Genomic DNA, 19,028 nt, shown 5'->3' with positions numbered 1-19,028 from the left:
TTGTACTGGATGAAGAAAATCAACTTAAATTAGCCCTAAGAAATAATAAAGACAAAGCTGAGGTGGGATTTTTGGCCAAAGCAAAACAACAGTTGGGTGCATCTGAAGGACGTGAAGGTGCAAGAGCCAAGAATCAGAGGGAAGACAGGGGAAGATGTCTAAGATGACAGATGGCAAGGGAGTAAGTATAAGTCTAATTTACAGTGCTCATATTGTAAGAAGAGAAACCACAAAAATGACAACAAAGTAACGTCAGAGGAGGCCTAGGTGTTCTCCACCCAAAACGCATGAACACAGCACTACTAACAAAGCAGGTGACACGGCTTATGCACCCTCGAGAAGACCTAGCCATCTAAATTTTGGGCGACAGCTATGGTCGGAGTTTAAACTGGGAGGAGAAAGCAGCCCCAGGCAGAGGAATGTCGCCTATCTGGCAGAGCCTTAGACAGATTTTGCCCCAAGTTAGAGACTTTTTCACTGCCCGACTTGGCGATGGCTCCCTGTTTCACTTCTGGAGAGACCCATGGTCTTCAGACATCCCTTTGAAGGAGGCATTTCCTCCGCTCTATGCGCTGGCCAGATGCCCCGATGCCACAGTGGCAGAATGTTGGGACAACATATGGAATCCAACGGTAGACGGTGCTCTCTCAGATCAATGGGTGGCAGATTTCTTAGGCATGCAACAAGCTTTGTCTCAGTACCGGCCAAGACATGGCTACTAAGATGGATGGACTTGGACAGACACTCCCTTTTCTGTTCGGAAGGCCTACACAAAGCTATGCCAGGAAACGGAGGATCAATCAACAATCCAGGCATGTCGGGCCATCTGGCGCCTCAAGATTCCATTAAAGGTTAAGATCCTTGGTTGGCTCCTACAACGCAAGAGGCTGGTGACACACGTCTTCAGTCGGAGGATGTATCCTAATACCTCTGCGACGTGCACTCTATGCACAAATGGGGACAAAGACTGCAACCATCTATTCTTTGAGTGCCCAGTCGCCCGTTCAATCTGGGCTACCCAAGTGCACTTGGCGCCGCATGTGACGTCAGAGGAGGTTTTTTGGGAGTTCATAAGGCAAGGGGGCCCTAGGAGGGGGAAATGGGTGATCGAGCGTTGACAGTGCTCTGGGCAATAAGGCTACACCGAAATGAGGTGGTATTTAGGGGGGACAAGGTATCCAAGGAAGGTCTAGCCCATAAGGTCGGAGGCCTCATGGCATGCTGGTTCGCTAGAGGGGTAATCAGTAAAGAGAGGGGCTGGCCAGGTGGTGAGGAGAGTTTTAACTATCTCCACATGTAACTCCGGGTGGTTACCGCTTTGTCGGGCGACCACCTTAAATCACTTTTCAAAAAAAAAACAAAAAGGACACTTCCTGGATCTTGCACCCAAAGTTTCAGACCAGCATAAGCTCATGCAGCAAATGCTAAAGCAGTTGAACCAGGACCTGTAAAAGAACTAGGCGAAGTGGCAAAACCATACTCATCAAAGATTAAAGATTGAAAAAAGAACTTTATAATCTCAAGTCCACTTCTTAAAATTGTCATATTTCATCAAAAATGCATTCCTGATACAGGTGCAACATATCATATGACTTCCCACCATTCAAATTTTCATAATAATACTCATTATAAAGGGATATTCCAGTTATTACTGCAGGCAGAGGAATTTTATGATCACCGGCATAGGTGTTGTTAAGATCGCTAACTTGGATCGCATTCAACATGTTCTCCTTGTTCCAGGCCACAAGTACAGCTTATATCACCCCAGAAGCTTGTCAAAGATTTGAATTTGACTTTCACTATGACTCCTGATGGGTGTTTCATGTACAATAAGGCAAAGAACCTGAGGTCTTCATCTTTTAAGGATGAGAACGGGCAGGTGTGCGTAAATGACTTCGCCGGTGGTGATCGCACATCCGTCCTTCCCATTAAAGAACAGGAGTGGAACGGATAAGTAGAGCAAATCAAGCTGATGCACTAGCATCCTGGACACCCATCTTTGAATTATTGAAACTCATGTTTCCAATGTCTTTGACAATTAAGGACTTCTCTCAAGTAAGATGCGATACATGACAAAGTTCTCAAATTAAAAAGGTGTCTTTCACAGCGAGGCATGCACGGAGTACAAGTCCATTCGTGCTTCTTGACTCTGAAGTGTGGGGGATCATTCACTTTCACTGTGATAGGAGTCAAGTGGTCTATTATATGTAATCTTGATTGTACACAACTGACACAGGTTTTACCTATTAAAGTCCAAGTCCGATGTAGCTAGAGTAGTTGAGAATTTCTTTTGCCTGGAAAAAAATCAATTTGGTATCTCCATGAAAAGGCTGCGCTTGAATAATGCCAAGTACTTTCCTTGACAAAGAGAGTGTGATACATGAATCTTCCCGTGTACCACACAGAAAAATGGGGTAGCAGAGAAGAGAAGGGTCATCTGACCACTACAGCTCATTCATTACTTCTAAATAATGAATTGCCTGAGAGTTTCTGGGGCAGCAGTCCTGAAAGCCGTAAATATAATTAACCAACGACCTTTAAATCATTGGACTATGAAAATCCAGTTGATCTGATGACGAAATTATATTCTCATATTTAGTTGAAGACCGATTTGATACCCACGATGTTTGGCTGAACAATCTAGGAGATAAATTTAAAAACACAGCTGTGAGATGTGCCTTTATGGATTACTCACACACCCAACAGAGATGTAAGTGCTTTCACTCTGAATTGGAAAACGCCTTTATATCAGCTGACATCACAATTCAATCTGAATATAACTTCTTCAAAACTCAAAGAAGAGCAGGTGAAGAGACATCTACCAGAGCCAGAAACCCAGGACACAACTAGGAGTCTCTCATATATTATTCCTCTGGACAATCAACCAACTACATCTGAACAAGTTCCCAAACTCCAATATGATGATCTACAGGCCTCAACCGAGGGCACCCCAAGCATCAAACATGACAAATCATAACTAACAACAAATCAGACCCTCATGGATGCAGTAGATGAAGGAGAGGAAGATACCGGCAGCACAGAGGGAGAACCAAAAGAATCTCTGGATAAACGGCTACAATAGAGGAAGACGACAGTGAATGGTCAATGTACCCAAGGTATCAAGTATCCTCTCCTACTAGGGGGCCCCAATTATTCTTAATTGGGCCTTCTCCCCTTTATTTTTAAGGGGAGGCCCATATTTGCACCTATAAAAGAGTGGAGCCCCCGGCCCATAGAAAGAGAGAAGAGAAGAAAGATTGAAGAAAATGTGATTTTTAGTGATTTTTCCTTTTTTTGGTGTTTTTCTTGATTTTTTATTTTCACCATATTTACGAAAATGACACTGCAAGAGAGAGAGAGAGAGAGAAAAAGAAACCCTAGAGTTCACCAGAAACCGCCGCCGCGGCCACTTTTGCCGGAGCTCCGGCCGATGCTCCTGAGGCTGCCCAGCACCGCCAGCGACCGCCCAGCGCCGTCAGCAACCGCCCAGCGCCGCCAGCGACCGCCCAGCGCCGCCAGCAACCGCCCAGCGCTGCCAGCGACCACTCAGGCCGCCAGCGGCCGCCCAAGTCTGGCCACCGCCGCCAGGCAGCCAACGGCCGCCCCAGGCCGCTCGCGGCCACCAAGGCCGCCCAGGCTGCCCGCGGCCGCATAGGCTGCCCAGGCCACTCGCGGCCGCCCAGGCTGCCCCAGGCCGCCCGCATCTGCCCAGGCCACCCAGGCCTCCGCAGCAGCCGTCAGCGGCCACCGGAGGCGCCCGCGGCCATCGCAGCAACCGCCGCAGCAGCACGCAGCCACTTCAGCCACCCGCGACCGCCAGCTGCGTGTCGCCGTGGCCGTCGTGTCCTGCCATCGCCGCTGCAGCCGCCAGCTGTCTGCCACCGCCATCATGCCCTGCCATCGCCGCCGCGGCTGCCAGCCACCTGCCGCCGCAGTGCCCTGCCATCGCCGCTGCGGCTGCCAGCCGTCTGCAGCCATGCCACGCGGCCGCTGCATGACGTCCACATTAGTCAGCTTTCCAACATTACATGATTCCCCTCACCATCCCTGTGGTGTAACATGAGTTGTTCGATCCCGGCGTCCGTCATGTTACATCAAGAACATGGGGCTAGCCGATCAAAACATAGCAGCCAAACCCACCAGGGACAGCTCAGTTCAGCACCCAGGAGTCCCACAGAGTGAGATTCAGCACCCAGGAAAAAAAAGCCAGCCTCAGGGCAACGGAGTTGAGATTCGTCTGATTGGTGCTACAATCTAACGCATCAAATGCATCAGCAAAGCTACCAGCTTGGTGTCTTCGTTACAGCCCTTGGTCCCAAAACATAGCAATCACCCGCAACTGGCTTGAACACCACCTCGAAGTTTGCATCACCATCTCATCATGAGTAGCGATTGCGCCCTGGACAATTCCTCTTGGCCACCAATTAATGATGACGAATTAATGGTATTCCTTTGGACTTGTTGTCCACAGTGAGAAGCACTAGTATTGGCCATGGAGCCCATGTATTTCGTCAAACACCAGGTATACGCCCACATTTCCAGTCTGCTTGTGCTACTGTGCAGTATCTGTGCAAGCTGCAGTGTATTTAAGCATTTCTTGAACACTTGATGTGTGCCCACCTTTGCACGGCCCATCTCCACTGGCTCACAGTGCTTTGCATTTCATTTAACAGTTGCCATGCACACGATTTTCTGCTACTCAACACCATACCTGCATTCTGTTGAAAATCTGATGTGCAGCCTTTTAGAGGCACACCTCTATTGCCACAGTGGGCTCAATCATTATATTCTACATATAGTAGACATGGATGAGCCTCTGCTGCTACCACACTCCTGTTTCTGGCGCTTTGCCTGTGCTTCTCTGGTGGTCGCCAATGTTGTTGCAATTCGCCCTTGGGCACATCTGGCTGAACATTTGTTGAGCACGCCCTGCACACACCAGTCGCTAATACCCACATATGGGCATTGTGTCAAATCTCTGCTGGGCTGGGCCATAGGTCTCCCTGGTGCTTCTGTGGCAGTAGATCAGCTCTTTCTAAGGCAGTGTGCTTCCTCCTTCTGGCAGTGCACCCACCCTCTGCTGCGGTGTACCAACACTCTGGTAGCGGTGTGCAGCTCATTCTATTTTTCTCTTCTCCTTGCTCTTCCTCGAACCTGACTCTGAAACAGCCACACTTTGATTTATTGGAGGAGTGAGAGGAGGAAGGTCAATGGGAGGAGCCCACTGCCCTGGGAGCAAGTGAATAAACCTAGAAAATAAGTAGAATCGTTCATCTTTCCTTCACTCTATCTGCCTTATATAGAGAGATAGAGGCATTACATAAAACCCCCTAAAACAGTAGGGTGCAATATATTAACAGATACTCTCAACAAGTCTCGCAATGTGGACCCGTCCAGAAAGGATATATTGAGATGAGATGCTTTAACTACTGTCATCCTACTACCATCAATTCATAGTAGGTCAACACCATTCAACATTTTTTTCCACGGATACCCATGAAGTTGATCGTTGGATGCAACTAGAACAACCTTAGACTAGAAATAAATTTGGACTAAAGTCAACCTTTTTTCCGCATACATATACTCAATCAAGTGCCACTAAACAGTTATTGCTTATCATGGCGAACGAAATTGTAGAAGCAGCTTGGTCTCAATATTGAGGTATTACAACAAACAGTATTATCTACGCTAAATGATAAACAGGATCTAGAAAAGCTAAAGCGGAGTCAATGCAGAGTATGGAGGATTGAGCAAGATCGGTGCTCAGGTTCCATATGAAAATCTCGATATCCTGGTTTTCTAACATTTGCACTACAACTTTGATACAATCCCCATCGCATCTAGCGGTATTTTCATCAGTTCACCCTCTCAATATTTTCTCTTCATGATGTTTTAAGGTGTTTCCGTTCACACAGTTGTAGCCCCCCTCTTGGGAGAGAAGACAAGAAATTAACGAAGTGAAGTTGCTTTTCCCCCTTGCAAAGAACATCCTACCACATATCTCTCTCAGACGAGGTACATTCTGCCAGGCTCTCTCCTCTCTGCTCTGGGCAATTTTACAGCCAATTTCTCTACTCTCTAGCTTTGTCTCATGGTACGAACTCCAGGTTCTTATCAATAGTATCAGAGCCATCCATTGCCTCCTCTGCCACAGCGATGAAGACCTACGAGAAGCAGAGTAGGTCATGTAATCAGACAATCCAAGCCTTCTTTACCATCTGCCCTAAGTTCATCTTGGGCCACCCTGCCGACATTGTAGAAATTGTAATCGCACTGCTGCAGTCTCACCATTGCACTACCGGTGCAACCATGATATGATCCAAGTGTCGGGGATTGTATCACACCACTACCATGCTCCATTAAGGAAGATCATGGTGAACCTTGATCGAGATATAAGAATACCAAGTGTCCCAGATATGACAACCTTAGTAGCCAAAAATACATAACACGATGATTGGACATTAACAAATAATAAACAACATTCTTACCGACGTTCATACAGTGAATGCACAAAAGGAAAAACACCATGCAATCTGATAATTGAAGGTTCAATAACAGTTCCAATTTATATCAACCCATGGGTATCGAAAATAACTGATAATGGAAACACGAAAAAATAAAATCACACATGCCACACTCAGCCAAAAAAGAATAAAAGAAAAGTTGGCACTAAAAACTTTTCAAAACCTTCTTTTCTAGGTCAAGGGTTTCTGACGTTAGCCCTTCCAGCCACTGAACAATCCGAAGACAAAGTTGAGCAGTCATGTCATTGACAACATACTGGCAAGCTTCTTGATGAGAAGTGGAAGGAGACTGTTCCACAAAAATGACATAAAAGTAAGGAAACTCTAGATGAATTTATTAACACACGGAAAGTCTATCAATGCATGACAAAAAATTACCAGAATCAAATCCACAGGAATGTCATCATTCCCTGCAGAAATAGAAGTAAATATCTCAGCATACAAAGCACGAAACACCAGAGCAGTTTGAAATCCCACGGAAACAATTTATATTAAGAAATCGAATTAAACTAGATAACTAACATGGACACTACAAGTGCAGCAACGCAGAGAATAATGGACAATAAAGTTCTACTTTTTAATTGCAAAGTACGCGCCTCAGCAGCTTATAGTAAACAGATTAGGTGATCTATCGTAACTAGGAGACAAAACAGATTAGGAGATCAGAGTCAATAAGAAACAGATTCCTCAACTGACTATCCTTTCACTACCATTCCTTCGAAGCACAGTCCAAGTTCAAATCCCAAAATTCTGCAGTGATTTGGTGGACCAGTCAACTCTTGGCTTAAAAATCGAACATCAGCCTCCATAGACCCTCATATTCTTCTTTTTTGAAAAAAAAGGAAGAAGGTCACCTGAGATTGGCGATCCTCTCTATAGGAAATTGATAGAAAATTATAAATACACCCATGACCCAAGGGGTTCCCACACCCTATGTTCTCCTGCCTCTAAACCAAACAGAGACCGAACTCTCCACATCGTGCGCTACACCAACCGGCACTGCATAATGCCCAGAGCGCAGCAGTATAGGATTCAGATGTGCATAGTTTTTCTTATGCTGGCTAGGCCATCCCATGTAGCCAGCCAGTCTTATTGCTTTGAAAAAACCAGTAATTTCACAATCAAGTACAAATCTGAATATTCCATTATGGCATAGGCTGCATGCAAACTCCTGTGGATCCATCACTTTTCTTTTGAACTGGAGTTCTTGCCATCACAACAGATGGCACTTCAACGTAACAATCAGTCAGCAATTCACACTTCTACCAATCCTATATTTCATGAATAAACTGATGCGAGTCTACCAAGCTACAAGAGAAGACTGGCATGAAGGGGCACGTGCAGGACCTGTACTAACATTGGATTTGGTGAGTCTATAAATAAGAGGGATATACCTGCAAGAATGGGGAATACTTCTTTCAAATTGGAGATTCCGAGGGGGGAAGGGGGGATAGTCCATATCTAACAATGGAGGAGGCTGATTCTGCGGACTCACTGTGGAGACCTTACTGATTTGGTCTTTTCACAGCAACCTTCATTATCTCAATCTCTTACTCTTTCCCTCTCTTACTGTTCTCAGAGATTACTGAACTTGAATTGTTAATAGTTGGACAAATTGTTATTTCGAAAGCACCTCTCACTTATCCTGAAGTTTGGTTAATTCGTAAGTATTCTCAGTTTTTTTATCGGATCAGAGGAGAACCGTGTGGCAACCCAAGCATACTGCGACAATTGCCATTTAATCCGAGAAAAGTTTCAGGATCAGCTCCAGCTTGAGAAGGTCTCTAAGACTATGGTCTCATGCCACCCAGTGTATGGGCCTCATTTCATTTCTATTTCTCTCTCATGACGATGTATCCTTGATTTTTTTCCACTAGATGAATGAACAGCTCATTCAATTCCCACCCACAACAGCTTAGTTCACTATCAGGAAATAATGCCTAAAAAAAGAAGCATTGCACCAAATGTCAACGCAAATTTGCAAGGAATCTATGAAATTTCTTTATTAAGAGGACAGATAGATTTCCTTTCCCGAACAGATACCAAAGAAGTGACCAAGTGGCTGCCTCATCAAGTAGGAGTCTTGCTTTTTGCTGCATCAACTTATTCTCCACAGCTCGATGCCTCCCAATGCCTCCATATCTAGAAATAAACGTAGTTAAACCGAAATACTAAACATCGCCATATAAAAAAATGAAAAATACGATACATTGCTAAAGACATAAGAGAACCATCAAGAGAAAATGTTAAAAATATATACTGCTAAAAAAATCGTCAATTGGAAGGATCGAAACAATATCTCCTCATTACAGAGGGTAAAGGAGTCAGCAAATCATGGGAACACAAACTTTTACAATCTTAGCTACAACCACAAAGGTTATACTGGCAACACCAGATACATGGAAAATAAAGATGCATCATTAGATAGTGTCCTTATTGTAACAGATAAACTCAAAAAAGAAAAATATGAAAATGAAATGTCCGATTCAGTAATTAGGTTTGTCAATCTTGCAAAAGAGCAAGCTTAAAAATCAAACGAGAGGATACTAAAATTCAGAAGAAATGAAAAGGTCAAAAATGTAATGTGATAGACGACAACCGCTGAAAGTCAGGAAATGGAAATAGGAAATGGCTTCTTGTCAGTTAGAGCATAACTATGTTCATCATTCAAAGAAGGAAAAAACTTAAATAAATTAATCGTGTTAGTGTGGACTTATTATTATTATCACTCTCTCTCTCCTACTTACTCTCCTAGGGTATAAATACCCTCCATGTAACCCTTTGGGTCCCAATGTCATTCTGTTAGTCTTCCTTCATCGATCATCCTTCTTCTCCTCTCCCTCAACCCTTCTAGGGTTTCACATGGTATCAGAGCCCTTGGGCATCTGATACTAGGGTTTGACATCGCCCTAGTTCCGGCAGAACTCCGGTGAACCAAGGATCTGTTCGATCCTGCAGGAAGGGGAAACCCTAACTGCAATTTTGATCGACTGCTGGTTCTCCGACGAAGCTTTCTGCCGACGACCGCCAGCCGCTGCACAACCAGTCCACGGACCCGCTGCACGAGCAACAGCCCGCGGACCAGCCGCGCGCGCAGCCAGCACGCGGACTAGTCGCACGAGCAGCCAGCCCGCACGCCAGCCGCCGCGCAAACAGCCCGCGGACCAGCCGCCCGCGCAGCCAGCCCGCGGACCTGCTGCACGAACAGCCGGCCTGCACGCCAGCCGCCGAGCAGCCAGCCTGCGGACCCGCCGCCCGCACAGCCAGCGCGCGGACCAGCCGCACGAGCAGCCAGCCCGCACGCCAGCCGTCGAGCAGCTAGCCCGCGGACCAGCCGCCTGCGCAGCCAGCCCACGGACTAGCCGCCCGAGCAGCCAGCCCGCACGCCAGCCGCCGAGCAGCCAGCCTGCAGACCAGCCGCCCGCACAGCCAGCGCGCGGACCAGCCGCACGAGCAGCCAGCCCGCATGCCAGCCGCCGAGCAGCTAGCCCGCGGACCAGCCGCCTGCGCAGCCAGCCCACGGACCAGCCGCACGAGCAGCCAGCCCGCACGCCAGCCACCGAGCAGCTAGCCCGCGGACCAGCCGCTCGCGCAGCCCGCACGCGGCCCAGCCGCCCGAGCAGCCAGCCCGCACGCCAGCCGCCAAGCAGCTAGCCTGCAGACCAGCCGCCCGCGCCGCCAGCACGCAGACCGGCCGCACGAGCAGCCAGTCCGCACTCCAGCCACCGAGCAGCCAACTCTGTCATGGCAGACGCGGACGACACTCCTCCCGTCTCCGGCAACTCCACCACGGAGGGGCCGCGAGTACCCCCGTCGCCAACGACGTCGACGACTGATTTTTCGGACGTTGACTTTCAGCAGGAGCCGCTGTCTCACAAAGTGGTTCATCCCCTTCCGATGGTCCCGGAGTCGACACTCCTCCGCGGCCCGAACATCCTCTCCTGGCGCCGTTTCATCGAAACAACTCTCAAGGCCCGCCAACTGTTTAAACACTGCATTGCCGCACCGCTCACGCCGACCCATCCGCACTTCGCTGCCTGGGAAGCCGAAGAGAACTTCATCATGGGCTGGCTGTACATTCACACCCTCGCTCCCGAATTCCGTGACCGGTTCCCGCATCAGACTACTGTGAAGGGATTTTGGGACCAGGCCGCCGCCTATTGTGGTCGTGATGGCGACAACTGGCGTCTCTTCAGCCTCGTTCAGCGAGCCAACAGCCTCCGTCAAGGACAATTGTCCATTTCGGACTACACATTGGCCCACAAGAAGCTGTGGGAAGAGGTCGACTATTACCTGCCGACTGACGACCCGACCTGCGTGTCCTATCAAAACACATTTCGTCTCCGGCTCCTGGGATTCCTGAACGGCCTCAACAAGGAATACGATGACATTCGTCGTCGAGCACTCCACCGACGCGAAGGCCTCCCGTCGATTGATGATCTCGTCAAGGAACTCCAGGAGGAGGAGAGCCACTTCCAGCTGCAGGGTTCCTCTGCCGAGCCTTCTCCTGATTCGACGGCTCTTCTCACTCGGCAGTCTACTTCCTCCTCCGCCTCTACTTCCGACCCGCCGGCCTCTGCAGTGGTGTGCAACTACTGCAACAAGCCCGGTCACCGCAGTCGTTTCTGCCGGCGTCGCAAGCTAGATCAAGAGAAGAAGAAGGCAGCCGACTCGGCGATGGTCGCCGCCACCTCGTCCGCTCCTGCCAGCAGTACCTCCCCGTCTCCCATGGATCAGCTTCAGGCCGACATGGCTCTTCTTCGGGAACAGCTGGCCGCTATGCAGTCCCAGTCCTCCGCTCACTTTGGTGGTTTCGGTGCGTTCTCCTCTCCGGTGTCTGATCAGTGGTACTGTGGTCATACGGCACTTCACTCACCTATCGTCGGATACAACCTGGGTACTTGATTCGGGGCTACCGACCACATGACCCGTTCAATGACCGGTTTGTATCCTCGAAGCACAGTGGGCGTCGTACAGTTCTCACGGCCGGTGGCGGGCGTCTTCGCGTGGCTGGTATCGGGGCAGTCTATGTAGATGGCCTCGGTGTTGTCCGCAACGTCCTTCATGTCCCCGACCTGCGAGCTATCCTCATGTCACCACAGCGTCTGGTTGATGATGTCTTCTGTTCATTCCATCTCCAACCTGACGGCATGTTCCTTTCTGACAAGGGGGGGCGGACTACAGCCATTAGACGGGAGAACGGGCTGCTGCTGTTGGATGATGGGGGTCGCTCGCAGTGCTTCTTGGTACTTCGTGGCCTCCGTCCGGTTGATGAGCAGCGTCGTGCCCGACTTCACTTGGCCCACCAGCGCCTGGGCCATCCTCCCTTTTCTACTTTGAAGCGACTCTTTCCTTCGTTGTGTACTGGACTAGATCTTCAGACAGTGGTTTGCGAAGCTTGTCAGTTGGCCAAGCATCGCCGGTCTACGTTTTCTCCATCTACGTCCCACACCTCGACGCCGTTGTTTCGCGTTCATAGTGATGTTTGGGGACCGGCCCCGCAGGCAAGTCTGAAAGGCCATCGATATTTTCTGATCCTTGTTGACGAGTCTACCCGCTACACATGGACGTATCTGTTGGCTGCGAAGTCTGAAGTTTCGGCCTCGGTCCGGCATTTCTGCACCTTGGTCCAGACCCAATTTGGACGCGGCATCCAGCGCTTCCGGTCGGACAACGCCCGTGACTTCATCAATGCCAATCTCACCTCCTTCTTTGCCGAACGGGGAATTCTTCACGAATCCTCGTGCGTGGCGACACCGGAGCAGAACGGCATGGCCGAACGTCGCATCGGCTATGTCACCTCGACGGCAAGAACTCTATTGGTGAACTCTCACGTGCCATGGCCATATTGGGGCGACGCGGTGTTAACGGGTACCCAACTCGTCAACCGCATTCCCTTCGATGTCCTTGGGTTTCAGAGTCCCATCGATCGGCTGACCGCAGCATTTCCTGGTGTTCCTCTTCGGACCGGCCTCCTTCCTCAGGTCTTCGGCTGCACCGCCTATGTGCACGACACCTCCCCCACTCGCACGAAGCTCGACGCTCGTGCCCTCCGGTGCGTGTTCGTGGGTTATGCCTCCCTCCAGAAAGGCTACCGGTGTTATCATCCGCCGTCTCGCAGGTATTTCATCTCGGCAAACGTCACCTTTGCCGAACATGAGCCCTACTTCGGTGACACCTCTTCCCGCCTCCCGTTGGATGAGGTTCCTGTAGCTCCCCACTTGGAGCCCTTTCCCGTTGCGGAGCCCACTGCTCCCTCACCATCCACTCATGTTCCACCTCCACTTGACCTACCTCCGGCTCCAGTGGCGTCGTCTCATGAGGGGTCTTCGGAGCTCTCCTCCACTACCCCATTGCCCCTTCCGGCAGCCTTGCCACCTTCCTCCACCCCTTTGGCAGTTCTGCCACTACCGCCCGCATTGCCTCCACCCGTGTCTCCCTCTTTCCCCGGTGTGTCGTCATCCACACCTCTCGGGGAGACACCCTCCATCACTCCATCTGCGGCTGCTTCTCCTTCCTCCCGGTGAGCTCGCTCTCTCCCGGAGAGGGGTCCTCTTTCCCACGTATGCTTCCGCTCCTCCGTCGGGCGAGTCCTCCCAGCCCCCTCCCGATGATGACGAACAGTGGGGTTGGCCTATCCCCCTCCGGAAAGGGGTCCGCGAGTGCACCCGCACGCCGCGGTATCCCTTGTCCCACTTCGTCTCCTTCGACCGGCTGAGTACTCCCTACCGGCTGTTTCTCACTCGCATCGAGTCGGATCCTATCCCACGCCGCCTAGCCGATGCTATTGCTTCTCCTCATTGGAAAGCGGCGATGGACGAGGAGATGCAGTCCCTGCTCAAGAACCACACTTGGGATCTCGTTCCCCTCCCTCCGGGCAAGAGGGCGGTGGATTGCAAGTGGGTCCACACCAAGAAGCACCGTGCGATGGCACCCTCGGCGCTACAAGTCGCGTCTTGTGGCCCGAGGTTCACTCAGTCTTCTGGCGTGGACTACTTGAGGCGTTTTCTCGGTGGCGAAGATGGACACCGTCCGTCTCCTCTTGGCAGTGGCCGCTCATCTTCACTGGGTCATCCGGCAGTTCGACGTGAAGAACGCCTTCCTTCATGGCGACTTGACGGAAGAAGTGTACATGCAGCAGCCTCCGGGATATGCCCTCGGCCCTCCTGGCACCGTCTGCCGACTGCGGAAGTCCCTCTATGGACTGAAGCAGTCCCCGCGGATGTGGTTCGGCCGCTTTTCTTCTGTGATGAAGGCCGAGGGCTACACCCAGAGCAACGGCGACGCTTCTCTCTTCTTCCGCCATACTCCCGCTGGTGTCTCCATCCTGGCGGTCTATGTTGACGACATTCTTATCACCGGCTCAGATTCTGCAGAGGCTGGTCGCCTTGGTGTTGCCTTGGCCAAGGAGTTCGAGATCAAGGCCCTTGGGCCTCTCCGCTACTTCCTCGGCCTTGAGGTGGCATACGCCCCACGGGGCATTTTCGTGTCTCAGCAGAAATATGCCGTTGACTTGCTGGCCCTGGCGGGCATGACGGAGTGTGCGCCAGTGAGTACTCCCATTGACCCCAACGTGAAGTTGGGCACGGGGGAGGACTCACCACCGGTGAATTCCTTCCAGTATCAGCAGCTGGTGGGGAAGCTCCTCTATTTGACGCACACCCGACCCGACATCAGCTTCGCCGTCAACCTCCTCAGCCAGTTCATGCACTCACCACGCGAGATCCACCGCCAGGCAGCATATCGGGTACTTGCGTACCTCAAAGGCTGCCCCGGCAAGGGGTTGTTATTTCCTTGCAGCACGGATCGGACAGTGAAGGTGTACACCGACGCTGACTTTGCTGGATCGATTGTGGATTATCGTTCCACTACCGGGTACTGCACGTTTCTGTTTGGCAGTCTAGTCACGTGGAAGAGCAGCAAGCAGGACAAGGTGTCCCGCTCTAGTGCCGAAGCCGAGTACCGAGCACTCGCCGATGGGGCCTCTGAGGGCCAGTGGATTTACGGGATTCTCCATGACCTTCGTGTGGAGTATTCCGGCCCGATCCACTTCTACTGCGACAACAAGTCGGCGATTGCGTTGGCCAAGAACCCTGGCCAGCAGGGAAAGATCAAGCACATGGAGCGCAACCGCTACTTTTTCAAGGAGCGTATGGACGAAGGGATCTTCGACCTCGACTTTGTTGCTTCCGCCGATCAAGCCGCGGATGTCCTCACCAAGGGACTGTCCCGGCCTCTCCTTCAACGTGCAGTGTCCAAGCTCGGCATGGACGACATCCATACTTCGCTTGCGGGGGGGTGTTAGTGTGGACTTATTATTATTATCACTCTCTCTCTCCTACTTACTCTCCTAGGGTATAAATACCCTCCATGTAACCCTTTGGGTCCCAATGTCATTCTGTTAGTCTTCCTTCATCGATCATCCTTCTTCTCCTCTCCCTCAACCCTTCTAGGGTTTCACAAATCGACTTCACTGAATTCATGTGTGGACAAAGAGTAGACGATACCATAAATAAAGACCCGAAATGAGGGTTTATAGATCATAGAGTAAAAGAGTTCATCCAAAAAGGACGGAATCGTTTTAAGCAACCAGAACAAGAGAATTGGGCCATAAATCATTTCTTTTGCTCCAATACGCTGTTTATAACAAAGTACTAAATGGTGAGAGCATAAAATGAGGCAAGAAATGACAGCTGAAGAGGGAATGAGAACAAATATTAATACCAAGAACAGATATCACATGAACTTCGCCCACTAAATGAACAACAATGACTTGGGAAAAGAATCAATCTTAGAGATCCAACAATCGGCACCCATGGAGAGAAGCAAAGAGTCAAACCAATGATGACGAAGCATGACCAACCTTATAGACTCAAAGACATCTCCGCATGTGCTCTTGAAACGCAAGATCAGATCAGCGAAAGGCAGCAATCCTGCAAATCAAAGATGATGATAATAACCATGTTAGAACCTCGAAATGCGGTATCATCAGCGTTTGACCAATCAATAAATCATGATTCCTTTGCAAAAGAAAGTTAAAGTCAACTTTAGTAACAGAGATTCATAATCAACAGGAAAATCAATCCACAATAGTATTCGCAAATGTCTTTTGAATGCATAGCAGGCAAACTACCATGTGGGTAAGCATCTCTAAATAGTTTGAAAGATACCATCATCTTTGAAAGGAAATCATTCAAAGGAAAGAAGAAATGTCACTCTGAACATAAGAAAGAACGATGAGATATTCGAGCTTCAGAAAACTGGAACGGGTCCCAAGCTTCACAAACTTGATTTCAGATCGAAAGAGTTGATCACAGATCCCTAAGAAGTATTCAAATTTCTGAAATTCTAGACCACTTAATCTTTTAATAAATTCCAAAACAGAGTGTACAATGGCAGAGAGATGCGGTGGCTAGAAGAATAACTATTGCCCAGTCAATGTGGATATAACTGTTTTGTGGTCAGAACGAGAGTGTGTCCCTGAAAGTTTTAACATTTTTCAAAGTAAAAATCTCATGTCAGCCAAAGCTCAATCTCATGGTACCGCACCGCAGTATAAACTAAGGATTAAGAAATGAGGCATCATAGAAAAGCACCGATTTCGGAGTAAGGCACGACTTCTTCTCTAACCTTGAAGCGCAGAATCAAGGAGGGAGGCAAACATAGAGAACGTTGCATCCTCTCCTGTGTCGACTGAGCCATCATCTTCTTGCTTAATGGACCCGAGAGGCGGGCCAGGGTATGCAGATTCAGAGACATGGCTGGGAGATACACGAGCATCGCCGGAATTTCTTCTCTTCGATGAATCTGGCGCTCTGAATTCACCTTCAAAGACGTCAGGCTCATCATTTAGAGCCTCGTGCTTGATTTCCTCCAGAAATAACGCGGCATTGGGCCGTCTTAGAATGCTATTATCATCGTATAGGAGCCACGTATCGCTAAATTTTGAGCCAGATTTCAACCGTAGCAATGAAGATGGCGAAGACGATAGTCTTTTCCTGTTCGCATACGAGAAAAACAGCAATGCCATTTCAAAAGCTTAAAACCGGAAAATCTACGATCTACAGCACTCTGGTTAATAAAATTGTATATGTCTACGAACGAAAAGAGTCGGCAAAATTAAGAAAAAATTTTATACGAACGACGAATCAACGCTACCTATAACGACGGTACTGCTCCCTTCCGCTCAGATCCCGCGGGTCAAAGTACTCGGGAGAAGAACTCGCGCGATCTTCATCCATGTTCTAGATCCAACAGAGGACAACCTCGCGCCCGATCAAAAAACAAATTTTGGGGCTTCCACTCTGCTTAAACCCTAGCATGAGCAACGGTAACTATGATCAATCGATCTTGGATTTCTCCGAGTGGGCCGAAAGCACCGTTGTACCCAATATAGGATTAACTGGGCCGAGAGCTATGGTCCAATGGGTTTTAAGATGGAGGCCGGATGACGGATGCCGGATAAAAAATTGGATAGATGATGCAGAATCTCTACTACTATAATAGGAATACATGTACCCTTCTGGCCTCTGATTGGCTGACAAAAGAGTGAGAGAGAAGAGAGAGTGTGAGAGAGAAGAGAGAGAGTGAGAGATCCCCCTCCCCGCCACCTGCGCCCCCTCCCAGCCGCCGCCCCGGCCCTCCCCCAGCCGCCCGCGCCCCCTCCACGCCGCCGCCCCACTCTCCTCCCCCGGCCGCCCGTGCCCCCTCCCCGCCGCCGCGCCCCCCACCCCCTCCCCCGGCCACAGACGCCCCCTCCCTGCCGCCGCCCCGCCCTCCTCCCCCCGCCTCCCATGCCCCATCCCGCCGCGCCACCCCCTTCCCGCCACCGCCCCCTCCCCGCGCCCCCTCCCCGCCGCCGCCCCGCCCTCCTCCCCCCGCCTCCCGCGCCCCCTCCCAGCCGCAGCCCAGCCCCTCTCCCAGCCGCCCGCTTCCTCCCTGCTGCCTGCGCCCCCTCCCAGCCGGCGGGAAGGAAGCGGGCCGGGGGAGGGGTGGGGCTGCGGCTGGGAGGGGGCACAGGAGGCCGGGGGAGGAGGGCGGGGCAGCGGCGGGGAGGGGGCGCGGGCTGCCTGGGGAGGGGCGGGGCTGCGGCGTGCACACATAACCGCACCGCACAGACCCGTGTACGATGTGCGGTGGGGTATGCGAATATGCTGTGCAGTGCGATGTGCGAAATTCGCACTGCACCGCAACAACACACGAAAAGTTATGTAAAGCGAGCATTGCGAGGGGGCCCACTAGTCCTCTGAACCACAATTAGGGAAAATAGTGCAGTGTGATAACATGCAAATTTATGACATAAAATGACCCAGTTTACACATATATTTAGCTCAAAATGGATACATTTGCAGTTTGTATTGAACTAAATTGAGTAATTTTGCCTTCATTGTGTTTTTATGATGCCGTGACATTTCCTAATTTTTGTGTAATTTATTTCGTATTTTTTTTGTTTGTTAAAAAATTATCATAAGGAGATGAACTCTTAAAGGCGAAATATAACTTTCTGTTTTTTTTTAAATGATCTAAATGATTACTCATGGCTTTACTTCTGTTGGAGGGCTTATTTATAATTTGTCTAAATTTGTAAGGTCGTAGGGGCATAAGTGCAATTTATGCCATTTGAGTTGAGAAAACCCCTAACCCTTCAAATAGTCCTTTTTTCTTCTTCACCAGGGGTCTTTTGGCATTCCTTTGACTACAGGTCACCAGCAGGAACGGGGGAAGAGCTTAGGCCCAAGCTTTGGCATTGGAAGATGCTCAAGCTTGCTCTGGAGAGGGAGACCAAGTCGAGCTCAACATCGTAGCGGATCGAGCACCACCCGGCCTAGGACTGGCGTCAAAAAATGGGGATTGTATGATGATTCTGATAAGAGAATATCTTGTAATCCCCTCCAAGGAGAGTGCATTAGGACTATTTCCTTATTCTTAGGTTTGTTTGATTCTCATTCCAAAGTTTTCTGAAAAACAAAGACATCATCTCCATCATTCATAGTTACACATCCATTCCAGTTCTCTCATTCCCCCTCATCACTCTTTCCTCATCATTCAGCCACCCATTCACCACCATTTCAACCCCACAGGAATCTACCCTCAGTTCTACGTCCATTTCCATCATTTCTTCTCTATTTTATCATCAGATTCGTCCATCCTTCTCCTCGCCCATAAGGTGTTTGATGAAATTCCTCCATGGGAACTTTTCTTTAAAAGGCCACTAAAGGCTGTAAAAAACATATTCAACTCATATCAGTATTACTAAAAATTAATCTATCTAGTTTTAACCTCTTTAAATCTCTAAAATACCTCTCCATTTCCTTACCTACAAGTATCTCTTCTTCTCTCCCTTCTTCTCACCCTTCTTCTCTCCTTAGTCATCTACCTCATTACCTGAGCTCCCTGAGGATTCGACCCTTACTTATCTCTATACTAGTGAGGAAAATATAAATTTATTGCATGAATTCATTATAAAACAACGACACGAATTTTGAGTTCATCACAGTGCAGTCC

The 19,028-nt window shown here is 49.7% G+C and overlaps 1 protein-coding gene across 3 annotated transcripts in view; it reads right to left on the bottom strand.

Moving 5' to 3' along the window:
- The window catches only part of LOC144713599 (nuclear pore complex protein), a 40,930-nt gene extending 24,051 nt beyond the window's left edge, over positions 1–16,879 (bottom strand). Inside the window, exons 1-6 of one of the 3 annotated variants that reach the window (XM_078588228.1) lie at positions 16,683–16,879; positions 16,155–16,522; positions 15,388–15,457; positions 8,553–8,666; positions 6,903–6,936; positions 6,688–6,813 (exon numbers count right to left, since the gene is read on the bottom strand). In XM_078588228.1, coding sequence (XP_078444354.1) covers positions 6,688–6,813; positions 6,903–6,936; positions 8,553–8,666; positions 15,388–15,457; positions 16,155–16,522; positions 16,683–16,765 — 795 coding nt within the window. In that variant the 5' untranslated portion in view covers positions 16,766–16,879. Of the gene's footprint in view, positions 1–6,687; positions 6,814–6,902; positions 6,937–8,552; positions 8,667–15,387; positions 15,458–16,154; positions 16,523–16,682 lie in introns of those variants that run through there. The other 2 variants (XM_078588229.1, XM_078588230.1) reach the window with 2 other exon arrangements.
- Positions 16,880–19,028: the final 2,149 nt, after the last annotated feature.

Source organism: Wolffia australiana, chromosome 16 (genome assembly GCF_029677425.1).
Source record: "Wolffia australiana isolate 7733 chromosome 16, ASM2967742v1".
NCBI lineage: Eukaryota > Viridiplantae > Streptophyta > Magnoliopsida > Alismatales > Araceae > Wolffia > Wolffia australiana.
This window is presented reverse-complemented; position numbering and strand designations above follow the sequence as displayed.